The 16,432-nt window shown below is 42.7% G+C and overlaps 1 protein-coding gene across 15 annotated transcripts in view; it reads left to right on the top strand.

Moving 5' to 3' along the window:
* The window catches only part of KCNMA1 (potassium calcium-activated channel subfamily M alpha 1), a 774,726-nt gene that overhangs the window by 675,097 nt on the left and 83,197 nt on the right, over window positions 1-16,432 (top strand). For all 15 annotated transcript variants that reach the window (XM_070782104.1, XM_070782103.1, XM_070782107.1 and 12 more), the window contains 2 exons: window positions 9,776-9,899; window positions 14,628-14,852. In XM_070782104.1, the coding sequence (XP_070638205.1) occupies window positions 9,776-9,899; window positions 14,628-14,852 (349 nt within the window). The remainder of the gene's footprint in view (window positions 1-9,775; window positions 9,900-14,627; window positions 14,853-16,432) is intronic.

The following is a 16,432-nucleotide window of genomic DNA, read 5'->3' as shown; positions in this document are numbered from 1 at the left end:
TGAAGATCATGGCATCTGGTCCCATCACTTCATGGGAAATAGATGGGGAAACAGTGGAAACAGAGTCAGACTTTATTTTGGGGGGCTCCAAAATCACTACAGATGTTGACTGCAGCCATGAAATTAAAAGACGCTTACTCCTTGGAAGAAAAGTTATGACCAACCTAGATAACATATTGAAAAGCAGAGACATTACTTTGCCAACAAAGGTCCGTCTAGTCAAGGCTATTGTTTTTCCAGTGGTCATGTATGGATGTGAGAGTTGGACTGTGAAGAAAGCTGAGCGCCAAAGAATTGATGCTTTTGAACTGTGGTGTTGGAGAAGACTCCTCAGAGTCCCTTGGACTGCAAGGAGATCCAACCAATCCATTCTAAAGGAGATCAGCCCTGGGATTTCTTTAGAAGGAATGATGCTAAAGCTGAAACTCCAGTATTTTGGCCACCTCATGTGAAGAGTTGACTCATTGGAAAAGACTCTGATGCTGGGAGGGATTGGGGGCAGGAGGAGAAGGGGACGACAGAGGATGAGATGGCTGGATGGCATCACTGACTCGATGGACGTGAGTCTGGGTGAACTCTGGGAGTTGGTGATGGACAGGGAGGCCTGGCGTGCTGCGATTCAGGGGGTCGCAAAGAGTCGGACACGACGGAGCGACTGAACTGAACTGAACAGATGAGGCTTCAGAAATGTCCTGATACTCTTACTATGGGACATAATAGACACTCAGTAAAATCACTTTCTTACCCCTGGGATGAAAGGCCTACAAAGGCAGGAGAAATCGCCCCATTTTATCAAGATTCCCATTCCCAGGAGGACCCCTGCAGGATTGGCCTCAATCTAGATGGGATGCCTGTAATGATAGGAAAGGCTGCATCATGTAGGTAGAAATGAGGTCCTGAAAATCAAGCAAGGAAAGGAGACAATTTAAAACCCATGTGGTAACTTTCTCTTTCATACCTTTTGTTTGGTTGGTTGGTTTTGGTTCCTTGTACTTTAGTATAAATTTCTGCAGGCCAGCACAGAACCCACTGCCACAGGAAAAAACTCAGATTCTCTTCTTAGGGGAACTGTGCTCTTTAAAATATAATGCCAGCTTCCTCACAGCAGGTTTGCTAGAGAAGGGATTTGTGGTTTTGCTTTAGGCTGTTGTCTTCAAGGCAAGCTTTTTGTGTGTCTGCTGTAGCTGGGCATTTATTTCGCTTCCTGAGATTAATTGATGGCAAGTGGCATTCCTTGCTCTGCAAATCCTCAAAACAATGATCTTTTATTCTTTTTTTGAAGTCAGGCATGCTTAATTTCTAGCTGTGGACTTTGGAGGTGTGAGCTGAGATTCAAGAAGCATAGCTATGAAAAATTTAACTCACTGGTGCTTCTCAGTTGTTATAAAAATGTGGGTATTCCTAAATGCAGTCTTCAGATATTAGGACAAGACAAAAGCATGTCTAGCCTTAATTGATTATTGAGGCTCTCCTTAGCACATTGTCCTGACAGGGGCTCATGGGGAAATTTTCTACTGATTATTCACACCAGCTGTGCATTTCATAAATGCCCGACATGCTGCTTTTCCTCTCTTTGCCACATAGGGCACTGCGGCTTGGGGTACTGCAGTGGGGAATGAACGAGATCCAGCTGCTTCCTGCAAGTGGGAAGGTGTGAGATAGGGACCAGGCATCACTGACTTCCAGTTAAGAAGTCTTCTCTGGTCAAAGCCTTGTTTTCCCTCTAGCTGTGTTATCTTAGCCACGTACTTAGTCACATTCTGTTTCCCATCCATGCAAATGGATCATAATAACAGAAATTGCCTGTGTCGTTGTGATGAGTACATCATAAAATGTAGGTAAAAGTTTTACCACAGCAACATTTGTAAGAGCTCAACCCAGGATGGCTATTCATCTTAGTAGCAATAGTAGTAGCAGTAGTAGTAATATAGTAGTCAGAGGAACAGTAGGAGAACCCATCTTTATTATTGAACCACTCTCTCTTTCCTGTCTCCTTTCACCATATAAGAGGTACAAATATATGAGTAGATTCTTTGTTGTTGTTGCTCAGTCGTGTCTGACTCTTTGTGACCCCTTGGGCTGTAGCACGCCAGGCTTCCCTGTCCTTCACCATCTCCCAGAGCTTGCTCAAACTCATGTCCGTTGAGTTGGTGATGCCATCCAACCATCTCGTTCTCTGTCGTCCCTTCTCCTTCTGCCTTCAATCTTTCCCAGCATCAGGGTCTTTTCTAATGAGTCGGCTCTTCACATCAGGTGGTCAAAGTATTAGAGCTTCAGCTTCAGTATTAGTCCTTCCAGTGAATATTCAGGATTGATTTCCTTTAGGACTGACAGGTTTGATCTCCTTGCAGTCCAAGGGACTCTCAAGAGTCTTCTTCAATACCACAGTTCAAAAACATCAGTTCTTCAGCACTCAGCCTTCTTTACAGTCTAACTCTCACATCCATACGTGACTACTGGAAAAACCATAGTTTTGACTATACAGACCTTTGTTGGCAAAATTATGTCTCTGCTTTTTAATACACTGTTTAGGTTTGTCATAGCTTTTCTTCCAAGGAGCAAGCATCTTTTAATTTCATGGCTGCAGTCACCATCTGCAGTGATTTTGGATGCCCCCCCGCCCCCACCGCAAAATAAAATCTGTCACTCTTTCCATTGTTTCCCTATCTATCTGCTATGAAGTGATGGGACTGGATGCCATGATCTTCGTTTTTTTGAATGCTGAGTTTTAAGTCAGCTTTTTCACTCTCCGCTTTTACTTTCTTCAAGATGCTCTTTAGTTCCTTTTCGCTTTCTGCGAAGAGGCGGTGTCATCTGCATATCTGAGGTTATTGATATTTCTCCCACCAACCTTGATTCTCGCTTGTGCTTCATCTAGCCTGGCATTTCACATGATGTACTCTGCATATAAGTTAAATAAGCAGAGTGACAATATACAGCCTTGACGTACTCCTTGCCCAATTTGGAAGCAGTCTGTTATTCCATGTCCGATTCTAACTGTTGCTTCTTGACTTGCATACAGATTTCTCAAGAGGTAAGTAAGGTGGTCTGGTATTCCCATTTCTTTAAGAATTTTCCACATTTGATGGAGAAGGAAATGGCAACCCACTCCAGTATTCTTGCCTGGGAAGTCCCATGGACAGAGGAGCCTGTGGGCTGCAGTTCATGGGGTTGCAAAAGAGTTGGAGATGACTTTGTGACTAAATAACAACAAAACAATTCAAATAAACATTATTTATGGCCAAAAAAAAAAAAAGAATTTTCCACATTTGTGATCTACACAATTAAAGGCTGTGGCATAGTTGATGAAGCAGAAGTAGATGTTTTTCTGGAATTCTCTTGATTTTTCTATGAGCCAACAAATATTGGCAATTTGATCTCTGGTTCCTCTGCCTTTTCTAAACCCAGCTTGAACATCTGGTAGTTCTTGGTTCACAGACTGTTGCAGTCTAGCTTGGAGAATTTTGAGCATTACTTTGCTAGTGTGTGAAATGAGTGCAATTGTGCAGTAGTTTGAACATTCTTTGGCATTGCCTTTCTTTGGGATTGGAATGAAAACTGACCTTTTCCGGTCCTGTGGCCACTGCTGAGTTTTTCGAGTTTGCTGGCATATTGAGTACAGTACTTTAACAGCGTCATTTTTCAGGATTTGAAATAGCTCAGTTGGAATTCCATCACCTCCACTAGCTTTGTTGTAGTGATGCTTACGAAGGCCCACTTGACTTCACATTCCAGGATGTCTGGCTCTAGGTCACAACATCATGGTTATCTGGGTCATTAAGATCTTTTTTGTATAATTCTTTCATGTATTCTTGCCATCTCGTCTTAGCATCTTCTGCTTCTATTAGGTCCATACTGTTTCTGTCCTTTATTATGTCCATGTTTGCATGAAATGTTCCCTTGGTATCTCTAATAAAGAGATCTCTAGTCTCTCCCATTCTATTGTTTTCCTCTACTTCTTTGCATTGATCACTGAGGAAGGCTTTCTTTTCTCTCCTTGCTATTCTTTGGAACTCTGCATTCAGATGGGTATATCTTTCCTTTTCTCCTTTGCCTTTCACTTCTTTTCTTACTATTTGTAAGGCCTCCTCAGACAACTATTTTGCCTTTTTGTATTTCTTTTTCTTGGGGATGGTTTTTGATCACCACTTCTTATGCAATGTTAGGAACCTCTGTCCATAGTTCTTCAGACACTCTATCAGATCTAATCCCTTGAGTCTACTTGTAGTATTACCAATAGATTATACAGTATTCCACTGTATAATCATAAGAGATTTGATTTAGGTCATACCTGAATGGCCTAGTGGTTTTCCCTACTTTCTCAATTTAAGTCTGAATTTTGCAGTTAGAAGCTCATGAGCTGAGCCGCAGTCAGCTCCTGGTCTTGTTTTGCTGGCTGTATAGAGCTTCTCAATCTTCGGCTGCAAAGAATATAATCAGTCTGATTTTGGTATTGACCGTTTGGTGATGTGTAAGCAGAGTATAAAGAATGATAATAATAATAGTAGTTAACATTTAGTGAGGGCATGCTCTGTGCCAGGTGCGTGGCATGTCTTTACTCAGACTGTCCTTAAATTGAACCCATTAGTTAATGATGCCATTTAACACTCCCATTTTCCAAATGAAGAAACTTGCACAATGTAGCAAGTAGTAGATGAGCCAAAATTTGAAGACAAACATTTTGGCTCTGGAGCCAGTATACACAAGCACTCTGCTAAAGAAATAGTTGGTTTTCTTCTATCAGTGGTATCCACTTCCAAAAACTCCCTTGGAGGATTAGCTCTCTTGGTCCCACTGAACAAATTAACTGGCTGGTGTCTCGGCTTCTTCTTTTTCTCTGGATGGGGTTGTCAGAGGTATTGATCCTCAAATGCATAAGTTAAAGACCAGGAAGCCTCCCAGGCAGAGCAGATCTAATTGGGTATGTATGTGGCCCAAACGCTTTTGTGAAGATGTTGTATATTTCTGGTATGTTTCCATGTATTTCTAAACTGATGGCAGGATGCTTCTTTCCTTTAAATGAACAGCTGAGCCCTAAGGTGCAAGAGGACAGCCAGGGTCATCAGTGGAGTGACATCTGGTCAATCGTGCCCATTTTTATTCAAGATACACAACTGTATTAATTAGCTCAGGCTGCCATAATAAAGTTCACAGAGTGAGTGTCTTAAACACAGAAATTAATTTTCTTATGGCTCTAGAGATTGGAAGTTCAAGATCAAGGTGCTGGCGGGGTTGGTTCCTTCTGAAGCCATGAAGGAAGGATCTGTTTCAGGCCTCTCTTCTTGCTGGTAGATGGCCGTCTTCTCCTTGTGACTTCACATCATCTTCCCTCTGAATGTGCTTGCCTGAAGTTCCTCCTTCTGTAAGGACAACAATCATATTGAATTAGGGCCTTCCCTAATGACTCCATTTTAACTGTGTTACCTCTTTAATGAGCATATCTCAAAATATAGTTACAGTCGGGGATGCTAGGAGTTAGGACTACAACATACAGATTTTGTGGGATGGAGGGGGATACAATTCAGTCCATAACAACTACACAGCAGATATCCTTCCCTCATAGTTTCACCCTAAAACAAGGCATGTAGGTGATAAGTAACAAATGAGCCTTGAATCAATTATGGTCCATTTGGTGGGAGTTGGGATTACTTTGTGAGTTGAGAAAGCATATAAAATAGTTCAGATGCGAAGGGCAGTATCTAGGATTGGTCCTCGGTTCCAACTAAGTCTTTAAAGGAGTTGTCTGAGAACTTGTGAAAGTGACTCTCTTCGTCATTTTCTAAACTAATAATGATGAGATTCAATGTTCGGGGAGGTTTCTGATGGTCCTTCTTTCCATGTATAACAAACTGCCTTATTCTCCTGGGCCTCCCCTGACCAAAGCACTGTTGATTGACATGCTCAAGGGGCAGAAGTTCCTGTGGAATGACTGACTCTTTACTCTTCACCTATGTCAGAGATCTCTCAGTAGCCTAAGCCAGCCTATCTCACTTGCACTGATGCAGGACCAGACATGGCAAAGAAACATATCCTGTCTGGCCCAGAGTAGTGACAGCCTCTCATGCTGCTGGAATGATTCACATTCTAAGATTCCTCCCAGACATCTAGTGAATCTAGTTAACGAGGAGCAGTTCTAGTCATCAGTCTTCAGGATAAGTGCTACTTATCCTCCATCTTTGCTCCAAAAACAACTTTTCTATGCTTACTGCATGCCCTCCAGCCTTTTGATACCCAATAGTGGTTAAAAAATACAAACTCTTTCCAGGCACCTCTTGTTCGTTGAGAGAACAGTGCTTCAAATCTTAAAGATCTTCGAGGCTCACCCAACATTTACAGTGAAATCCCCTCTGTATCCACAGCTCCTTAGGAATGTCTGAAATGATGAGCAATCCACTGCCTTGGGAAACAACTCATGTCACTTAAAAAATACTTCCCATTTGTATGACATTCTTCCTTTTTGGAAACTTGAGTTTGGCTCTATCTAAATCCCTAGTCTGGGCTCCATCAGTCATATTCAATCAGCTGAATCCATCTCTTCCACTTGACTCCCAGTGCACACCCGAGTGCCACTTGGGAGCCTGGCCTGAGTCTTCTGTACCATAGGTCAGGCAATACAACATCTCCAAGATAACATCTTTTGTTTGGATCTTCTTTGGGGCCTCAATCCTGTGAATGGCTTCTAGTGGATCATGACTAAAATAGGCTGAGATTCCTTCTCACCTTTCAGGGCTCAGAGCAAATGTTACGTTCTTTGCGAAGATCTCCTTGATCACTCAAATACCAGGCAATTGAGTGTTTTATTGGTGTTCTCGGACCACCTTGTACATTACTTTGCTATAACACTTGCTGCAGTTTATCACAGCTGTTGATGGGCGTTTTCTCTCTTGCTCAATGTATGATAACCCTTTCTTTAACGAGGGACTGAGCCTTCATCATTACAGTCTCCTCCGTTCCTGGCACAGAAGAGGGGGTTCAGGTTTACTGGGTGCTTTACTGATTCAAAAAACCAAAGGTCAAATTTCAGGTACCATGACTGGTCAGAAAAGGAAATATATTTGTTCAGGGAGATTTTTGACAGTCTTCAGATGATCCTCTTTTAGGAACATCCTGCTGCTAAGTCACTTCAGTCGTGTCCGACTCTGTGCAACCCCAGAGACGGCAGCCCACCAGGCTCCCCCGTCCCTGGGATCCTCCAGGCAAGAACACTGGTGTGGGTTGCCATTTCCTTCTCCAGTGCATGAAAGTGAAAAGTGAAAGTGCAGTCGCTCAGTCATGTCCGACTCTTAGCGACCCCATGGACTGCAGCCTACCAGGTTCCTCCATCCATGGGAGTTTCCAGGCAAGAGTACTGGAGTGGGGTGCAGGAACGTCCTGGACGACTTATATTTAAATGATCTTGGGGCAGGCTGAGAGGCTTGCAGGAAGCGCAGAGTGCAATGTGGTTTACCACTGAGACCTCCGTGATGCTTCTAGATGTTCCAGCACAAATCCTGGCTTGCAGCTCTCGTGTCAAATAATACGTGGGGTACCCAAATCCTCACCCTAGTTAATGAGGCTTGACATTACAAAGCTGTCTTTTTCTTCTCATTGAGGGGCAATTGATCATCAGGCTTGCTTGTTTACTTTTCTAAGATGAAGGTTGGAGACCAGTACAACCAAGGGATGATTCCTCCCAAGAAAGATAGGAAATCAAAATGTATCTCCTCCCTTGCAAGGCACATATTTTCCAAAAGGAATTTTGGTCAGCTTGCTACATCATTTGCTTGCTTGCTCATATTATATGAATATAAATCCTGAATATTGGGGGTAGGAATACTCAGAAGTATTCCTTGAGATAATACTTCCTCTCCAACCAATGAACAAACTGATTCTGTATCTTCAGGGAAGACTCTCTTCCAACTAAAATACATTCTAGGGCTAGGAAGAAAGAATCTATTCTGTTCATTTTCTCAGACTCCTTCTTTATGGTGAGTAGTGGATATCTATAGGACTCTTAAAAAATTCTTCAAGGACAAAAATATTTAAGTTTTCTCTTGCCATGATCTGTAACCCGTTCTTATCAGCAACTGCCTTTTTATTTTAGCATTTTGGGCTGAGTTCAGTGTTTGAAAGGTGACCTGCTGGTTTACAACACCTCCAGACTTTGCAGCAACCCAACTACTGAGATGTTATTCTGAGCTGATCATTCTTCTCCTTTTAAGATCAGATATGACAGTTCCTGTAGTCGTCTGGCATGTTCATGGAAGATAACTGTAGGATTGCCCTGCACAATATTTGTCATTTGGTGCAGCCTAAAAGAAAATTTGCAGGAATAAATAAAAGCAGTGAGAGTCTTCCCCACTTAAGTGGGAATGGGAGGCCTGCAAGGAGGGCCATGGTAGGAATCCTAAATGTTCAATTCTAGGTCTCTGGACCATATCAAAGGGACTGGTATTACACTGTCTATGTTCCAAACATACAGATGAGATACATCAGAGAAATTTCAGAGGAAGAAATATTAAGAACTAAAAGTTCAATTTTACACTTGAAATAGATGGTTTAAAAGGTAAAATAACTTTAAACTTTGGGAGTTTCAACTTATTTATATTTTCTGTTTCAAACTGATGAGATTATTCAGGGGAAATAGTTCCACTGTACAGATAGGTAACTATCCCTGGGATACTCTGGTAACTATGCCTAGGATACTATCCTAATTTTATATGGTCATTGTTGTAGGCACTCAAATACCTCCCTCAAAATGGAGGTCCAGAATCTCTGTCAGAGATAGAATCTAGACCACAGATGTGGGCCAAGATGCACGATTTATATTTCTTATGCTGTAAGCTTGTTAGAGCTGCCTGATTCTATTGTAATTCTTATGGTTGTTGGTAAGGCTCTGCCAGTCCGCTGGAGGGGAAGCCTCTACAGAGACATCTTTTTTCTCCACCAGTAAATAAGGCAAGAGCAAGTGAATGTAGCTCTGAGAATTCAAGACAAGTTTATTAAGATGCCTCTGAGCTCGAGGCTCTCATCTGTGGAGGGAGTGTGGCAGTTGGGAGGTGAAGGTGCAGGTGGGGCGGTGCGTCATTGGACAGTGAGTGCAAATACAGCTGTCAAGGCAAGGAGAGAGCGTGTTGTTTAGTATTGAAATCATGTATTCCAGATGTGGGCATTTGGTAGTCAATCTGCTCTGAAGTGACATGCTGCTGAATCTTTAAAGGGCTTCAGCCAGGGAGAGCAAAATCTGATTGGGCAAATTGCTAAAATATTTAAAGTGCAGCCTGTTAAAGCTTTTACTGCGAAGAGCATCACGTCAGAAGTTGTAGTCAGAAAGAGCGAGTAATTGGCTTTCCATCCTCATGCCAGTCAGTCAGCATGAGGCTCTATTCCTATTCTTTCCTCTTCATTGCCAATGCTAATAACAACCCTTTGGGTGTGCGCGCGCGTGTGTGTCATGGAGAGACTGGATAGCTGGTAAATGAGAACAGAAGGAGTGAGACATCCGTAAGAAGGGAGACTGAATCCACAGAATGATGTGAAGTCCATTGGAGAGAAAGGGGAATGGGAAAGAAAGGCAGAATTACTACCCAGCACAGGTCACCTGCACGTCCAGGAGGTGGTGGGGGTTCAGGGCAGTTATCTTTCACAGGATGGGTTCTGCAAGTAAAAGATTGGCCTTCAGTGACAAGCGCTTCCTCTGCTTCTCCCACCTCCTCTGAGATGTAACTCAGGGGGCACTTTCCATTTATAATTTATCACATTTTCCACTTAGGTTTTCCTGTACTTTTCTCCCCAGGCATGACCCCTTGTTAATTCCTGGCAATGATCAGATTGACAACATGGACTCCAATGTGAAGAAATATGACTCTACTGGGATGTTTCACTGGTGTGCGCCCAAGGAGATAGAGAAAGTCATCCTGGTGAGTGACAGGTTGCAGAATCTGTGCCATCCGCTTCTGTCCCAAATTATATTTGCTGTGAATGAAGTTTTCCTAGCTGGGTGGTGGGGTGTTTGTTCCTGGCCCTAATTATTTTTGGTAATTAACATTCAGGACATATGTTGAAGCAGCTAGAACTCGTATCAGAGCATGACCCAAGAGTGGAATTTTCGATCTGTGAATATGTATTGGCTCATTACCTTAGGGTGTGAAAGCCATCGTGGGAGCAGTATGTACCATATCCTGCAGGCGTGGTTGTCAGGCCAGAGCATGCCTATGCCATTAGCTGTGTGGCCTTGGATCAGTCCCTTGAAGAATTTGTACTTCGTCTCTTATGTGGAGGAAGATGGGATGAGAATGACCTTAACTCATAGAATTGTAGTGAAGATTAAAACCCAACATAGGACTCCATAAACTTACCTATTTTTATTATATATTAAATGCCATGAAGAAATCTGAATGCTACCTGTATCGTCATTTGTTTATAATAGTGTCTTGTATCTTTCTAGATAATATATTTGCATATTTGTGATCCTTCTTAGCTCATAAGGTAGGCAGGCAAATCCCACTTGCTGATGATGACAAGGATGACCATGATCCACCTCAGAAAGGCTGGAGCTCATAGCCCCGTTTCCTGGTTGACTCATCTCAGTAGCAGGGGTGGGCTTCTTCTGGTCTGTCTCAGGAATGCTAGAACAGATAATAATCCATGCTATTCTTTAGACTTGTCCGATTAACAGCTTAAGGTTTTACGCCTACATCGGCTTTCCTACCAGTTTATTGTCTTGCTAATCCATGCAAAATGGATTAATAATCAGGAAGGTCAGATGGAAAGGCTCTTCCTCCCTTGTGCTTTCTAATCCTCAGATTGCTGAGGCCTGCTCCTTTATGTCAGCCAGGAAAATCCTGTCATTGCTGATGTTATGGCCAGTGTTCCTAAGAAAGGAAGGTTCCAGTTCCTCAGAATGCCTTTGTGCTCTAATCCACTAGGTTTTCCCCTGTGTTTTATCTGAATATGTGTGTGACTTCTCAATTTAATTATAATCGAGCATTAAGAACCAATACAGCTCTGTTCTGGAGGTTGTCTGGGAGGTGTGAAAGTTGCAGACAAAAGCATAGAAAGTCAGAATTCTCAGGAAGCAATCCTTTTCCAAGGAGTACAAATGGTTCTCATTACAAAGCTGCTGCTCTTGTTTATATTCTGATGTTGTATCTGCCCCACTTTTGCTCTGGGGATGTAAACTCATCCTGGTGTTACCCACCTTGGGGCATGTCAGAAGCTGGGTTGACATTTTGGGATGTAAGCTTTCAATGGCTTGCCTAGATAATCCTGAGAAGTGCATGGCTGACATTCAAAGCACCCTACCAGCCCCAAAGAGTTTAATGAGGTGTTACTACTCCTCTCATCTGAAAAATAGGATCATTTAACAAAACGTATTTCACAAACCTATTACATGTTAGACACTTGTTCTTGTTGCTAAAGATACAACCTCTGACAACAGCTGGTCTCATAGCTCTTGTAATCTAGTGGGGACAAAGACCAGATCTCAAGATAGACAATGACTATGTAATAACATTTTAGATATTGATAAAATGCTATGAAGAAAATAAAATGGGGTCATGGGCTAAATCAACCCTGAATATCCATTGGAAAGACTGAAGCTTAAGCTTCAAAACTTTGGCCACCTGATGTGAAGAGCCAACTCATTGGGAAAGACCCTGATGCTGGGGAAGATTGAGGGTAGGAAGAGAAGGGGGCAACCAGAGGATGAGGTGGTTGGATGGCACTGACTCAATGGACATGAGTTTGAGCAAACTCTAGGAGATAGTGAAGGACAGGAAAGCCCAGCATGCTGTAGCAGTCCATGGGATTGCAAAGAGTCAGACAGGACTTAGCAACTGAACAACAGCAGCAGTGTGGGCTAGAAGGGGCTTCCCGGGCGGTACAGTGCTAAAGAATCCACCTGCCAGTAAAGCAGATGTAAGAGACATGGGTTCAATCCCTGGGTCAGGAAGAACCCCTGGAGAAGGAAATGGCAACCCACTCCATCGTCCTTGTCTGGGAAATCCCACAGACCAAGGAGCCTGGAGGGCTACAGTCCGTGTCGTCAGATGCAACGGAGCACCCACACATGCATGGGCTAGAAAGGGACTTGTAGGTGCTGTTTAGACAGGGTGGTCCAAAAAACCCGTTGTCAAATAACCCTCTCAAAGAGATGAGAATGCTTGCGAGAGCCAGCTGCACGAGGATTGTTTGTGCATGTAGGATACTAAGTGCTTTTGGAGTTAGAAAATTCGAGATGGCTATAATTCTGAGAAAATGACCATCTAATTAAAAGATAAAATGTACCATGAAACAATATATTAAAAGCTAAGCGTGGCAAGACACAAAGTGCTGTTTCACTCTAGCATGTATTTAAGTGGCCAGGGAAATCTTATTAGATACAAACAGGTTGAGCTGAGAAGGGGTTAATGGCCGTGAAGGCCCCACATACATGGACTAGGCCTTGAAGGATATATAGGAAAAAGAAGATACACACAAGTGGTTTCTCCATTGGGTCTAATATCTGACTGAATCCGTCTCCCCAGGGCTACATCCTGGGAATTGGGGTCTTTACCAGGTTCTCCAGGTCATACTGCTCTGGTTAGTCTGAGGATCTCGTGTGTTGGACACCAGATCTAAGCTCCTGGGATTAGCACAGTGAACGGCCACTCTGCTAACTGGTGCTTTCCCTAGCTCCACACGTCTAGATTTCCGGCCTCTATTCTGAACTTAGTTTTTATTTCCCAGGCTTCCTGAAGGGAGCTAGCCTCCCAAATGACCTGGCCAAATAAAACTAATCAGGAATCCCATCACAGCACATTACAGACAGGTTGACCCTCTGCTGCTGGTACCTAGACATGCATGCTCCATCCAGCCAAGATAACTCACTCATCCATGAAGCAGTGATGGGGATGTGACTCCCTAGCGGCTCCTCCTTGGTCACCATTTATAAGACATGTTTTATGGCCTGCATCTTAGATGTCCCTGTACTGTTGCAGAGAGAAACCAATAACGGTGACAGCCCCTGCTTTATTCTAACGATCAGGGAGTAAAAGCTAGCTTCTTCCTCTCCTTGGGGGTTGCTGTAATAACCCTGACATTGTCATGAATTGCAATATTGGCATTTAAACAATCAATACACTGGTCAATTCTAGAGATTAAATTGAGCAGAGTTTGATATGTGCAGTGGACATTAATATGCCTCCCCAAAAGCATTGTAAGCCACATGGGGCCGTCCAGACATGCAATGGGTGAACTGGGAGGAAGAAAGGAAGTTGGGAGGCATTGGACCAGAAAGAGAGGCAGAGAAAGACCCACCACTGGCCTCCTGTGTTGCTCTTTGCACGAACACAGTAAGCAGAGGGGCCAGCAGGGGCTAAAGGTTTAATTGTCCTGGGAAGCTTAAACTGGGGTGATTTTATTCTTTCATTTGTTCCCTTTGTGAATTGTAGGCCTGGAGTTGGGGGAAGACGGGGGCCTGTTGCTCTTGCTGTTCTGATCCGTCTCGTGATTGTTTGGGAGTCTTCCTCTGATGACTTAGCACAAGTGGTCGCTCTAGTTGTGTCCCTGCAAACCCTAAGGCAGCAGTGGATAGCGGTCGGCAAACTCTCTCTGTAAAGGGTCATACAACAAAGAATTTACAACTAATCACCTCTGCTTTTGTAATGTAAAACCAGCCACCGGCAACACCTAAAGCAGTAAGACCAGCCGTGTTGTGATAAAACTTTCTTGGAATTTGAACTTCATATAAGTTTTACGTAGTATGAGATATTTTTCTTTTGATTTTTTGCCAACAATTTTCAAACATAAACACCAATCTTTGCTCCCTGGCCAGAGATAAGCAGGTACTGGGTTAGATTTGGCCTGTGAGTCATCGTTTGCTAGCCCCTGGCTTTGGGCTGTCATTTTCTACCTTCTGATGTAGTAATGTCCTGTGGGATCCCATTGATGAGTCTAGAATTCAAAGCTCATCTCTTGAGCCAAGGCCAGCACGAGTCTGACTATTTTATCATCATCTCAGCAACAAAGGAAAACAGTTTTATCAACAATTTCCTGGAAACTAAGACTTCCTTTTCCAAATGACGTCAGTATTGCTCTTCTTTCTTATCTCTCCCCATGAATCCTGTTCATATGTATGTATGGCATAGCTTCCTTAAATCTTTTTTTAAAAGAAAGTAGTGATGTGTGTGAATATATATTTTTGTTGTTGTTTAACCACGAAGTCGTGTCTGACTCTTTGCAACCCCATGGACTTCATATTTATTACATCAGTATAGTTTCTGTACATATACTCGAGGTATAGGCATATATTCCCTGGTGGCTCAGATGGTAAAGAATCTGCCTGCAATGTGGGAGTCCCAGGTTTTATCCCTGGGTCAGGAAGATCCCCTTGGAGAAGGGAATGGCTACCCACTCCAGTGTTCTTGCCTGGAGAATCCCATGGGGAGAGGAGTCTAGTGAGCTATAGTCCATGGGGTTGCAAAGAGTCAGACATGACTGAGCGATTAACACATGGCATGGATATAACATTGAAGGAATAAAAAATAATAGTACATAGCAAGCACTCAGTGACTGTTTACTTGTTATTTTACAAAAGTGATTTTCTAGTCCCTTGCACAACCCCGTGAGGTCTTCTCTCCAACGCTTGTGCTCTTCTCCCCCGGCAGACCCGAAGTGAAGCTGCCATGACCGTCCTGAGCGGCCACGTGGTGGTCTGCATCTTTGGCGACGTCAGCTCTGCCCTGATTGGCCTTCGGAACCTGGTGATGCCGCTCCGTGCCAGCAACTTTCACTACCACGAGCTCAAGCACATCGTGTTTGTGGGCTCCATCGAGTACCTCAAGCGGGAATGGGAGACACTGCATAACTTCCCCAAGGTTTCCATCTTGCCTGTAAGTCCAAGGTCACGTTACCAATGCTTCTTTCTCCTTTGTATTCACAAAAGAGAAATCCCAGATGAATATAATGGTTGTAGCTTTGATCATGCCTCTGCTTCTTCATCTGGTTATGGGCCTGAGGACTCAGCCCTTCCCCTACACTCTGTCTAGCAATATCCAAACCCTGAGAGACCTTATTAAAAGGAATTTGCAGCCAAGTTCAGTCGCTCACCAGACATGGAGTTTAGCTGGTATCAAATGTATTAACCATATCAGTGTCTAAACACTTTCTCTCTTACCTACCCAAACCCAGTGCTTTGCAATAGTATAAAGCTTATAGTGGAATTTACTTATGGGACTATTTATATCACTTTATTTATGGCATTATAACTGCTTGGAGAAATCTTATTTTATCTTGTTCTGTTTTTAACTAAATGTATTTAACAGAATTTTCATTTCTGCTGTGCAGAGGACCAACCCCTTCTGCTGGCCAACCCCTGCTTCCATCATCGTCCTTTAGAAACCCTGTAATGTTTCCATACCATTGCGTGTGTACACGTCGGTGCCCATGTGTGCCTGTGATAGTATTGATTATAAAACACATAAAAGGAACAGTTTTGGACTCCACAATTTAATGTGAGGGCATGGGATTCATGATTTGAGAGTCATGTAACTACTTCCTTAATTAGTAATCAATATATTTTCTATAAATTCCCAAATAATTGGAGAGCACTTTACATTTTAACCTTTCCTGTAGTTCTTCAAGCTACAAATCCATGCAAATGCTACTTATTCTCCAGACTTTTTTCTTGGAAGTTCATATCCCTAAAACTGAGGGACACAAATTTGATTCTATATTTCAAGAAGTCTGGATTTTTTTCCCCACTTTTGAAGCTAAAATTCATTTTTTTCTGTTATTAGCTTCTAGAATCTCAGAAATGGAAAGAATCAAGTAATATAATTCAATAAGAAAGACATAAAAATCTATCCATAAGCAATGCCGTTTGTAGCTACCATGTATCCTTATATACACCTAGCACAAAAGACAGTTAATATAGACAATAAATATATAAAGAAGTGAGAAAAATACATACAGAGATCTTTTGGATGCTGGACCACAAAAGTCAGTTCATCACTGACTTGATGAACACATGTGGCTAAAAATAGTCACCTGCAGAAAATCAAATAGTCTTACCCAGAAGAGCAGAAGCAGAGATATACCTTGCTAATTTCAGGAACGTGATAGTTGTGATTACATATTTCCACCATTATTTTTCCTACATGTGCCTTCCTACATGTCCTTGGGAGCAATAGACTGGGGTACAAAAGTATTTTGTAAAGAGCTTACTGTTTTTCTGGGACACAGGTGTCCACGTGTATGTTGGGGTCTGTGTACGGTGTTTGCTATGTATGGTTGTTTGTTGTGTGTGCTTCCTTCTTCGTGCCCTTGTGCACATCTACTCATCTGCCTATGTCTATGTGAACTAGTTCTGTTTGCAGCCTCTCCTATTTCAAACCTTCCAAAATTTAGCACACTCAGGCATGGCATATTTGTACAAAATGGGCCCTCACCTTTTTATTCACCTATTTCATTC

Source organism: Bos indicus, chromosome 28, assembly GCF_029378745.1.
Source record: "Bos indicus isolate NIAB-ARS_2022 breed Sahiwal x Tharparkar chromosome 28, NIAB-ARS_B.indTharparkar_mat_pri_1.0, whole genome shotgun sequence".
Lineage (NCBI taxonomy): Eukaryota > Metazoa > Chordata > Mammalia > Artiodactyla > Bovidae > Bos > Bos indicus.
The sequence above is the reverse complement of the archived record's forward strand: the minus strand, read 5'-3'. Positions and strand labels throughout refer to the sequence as shown.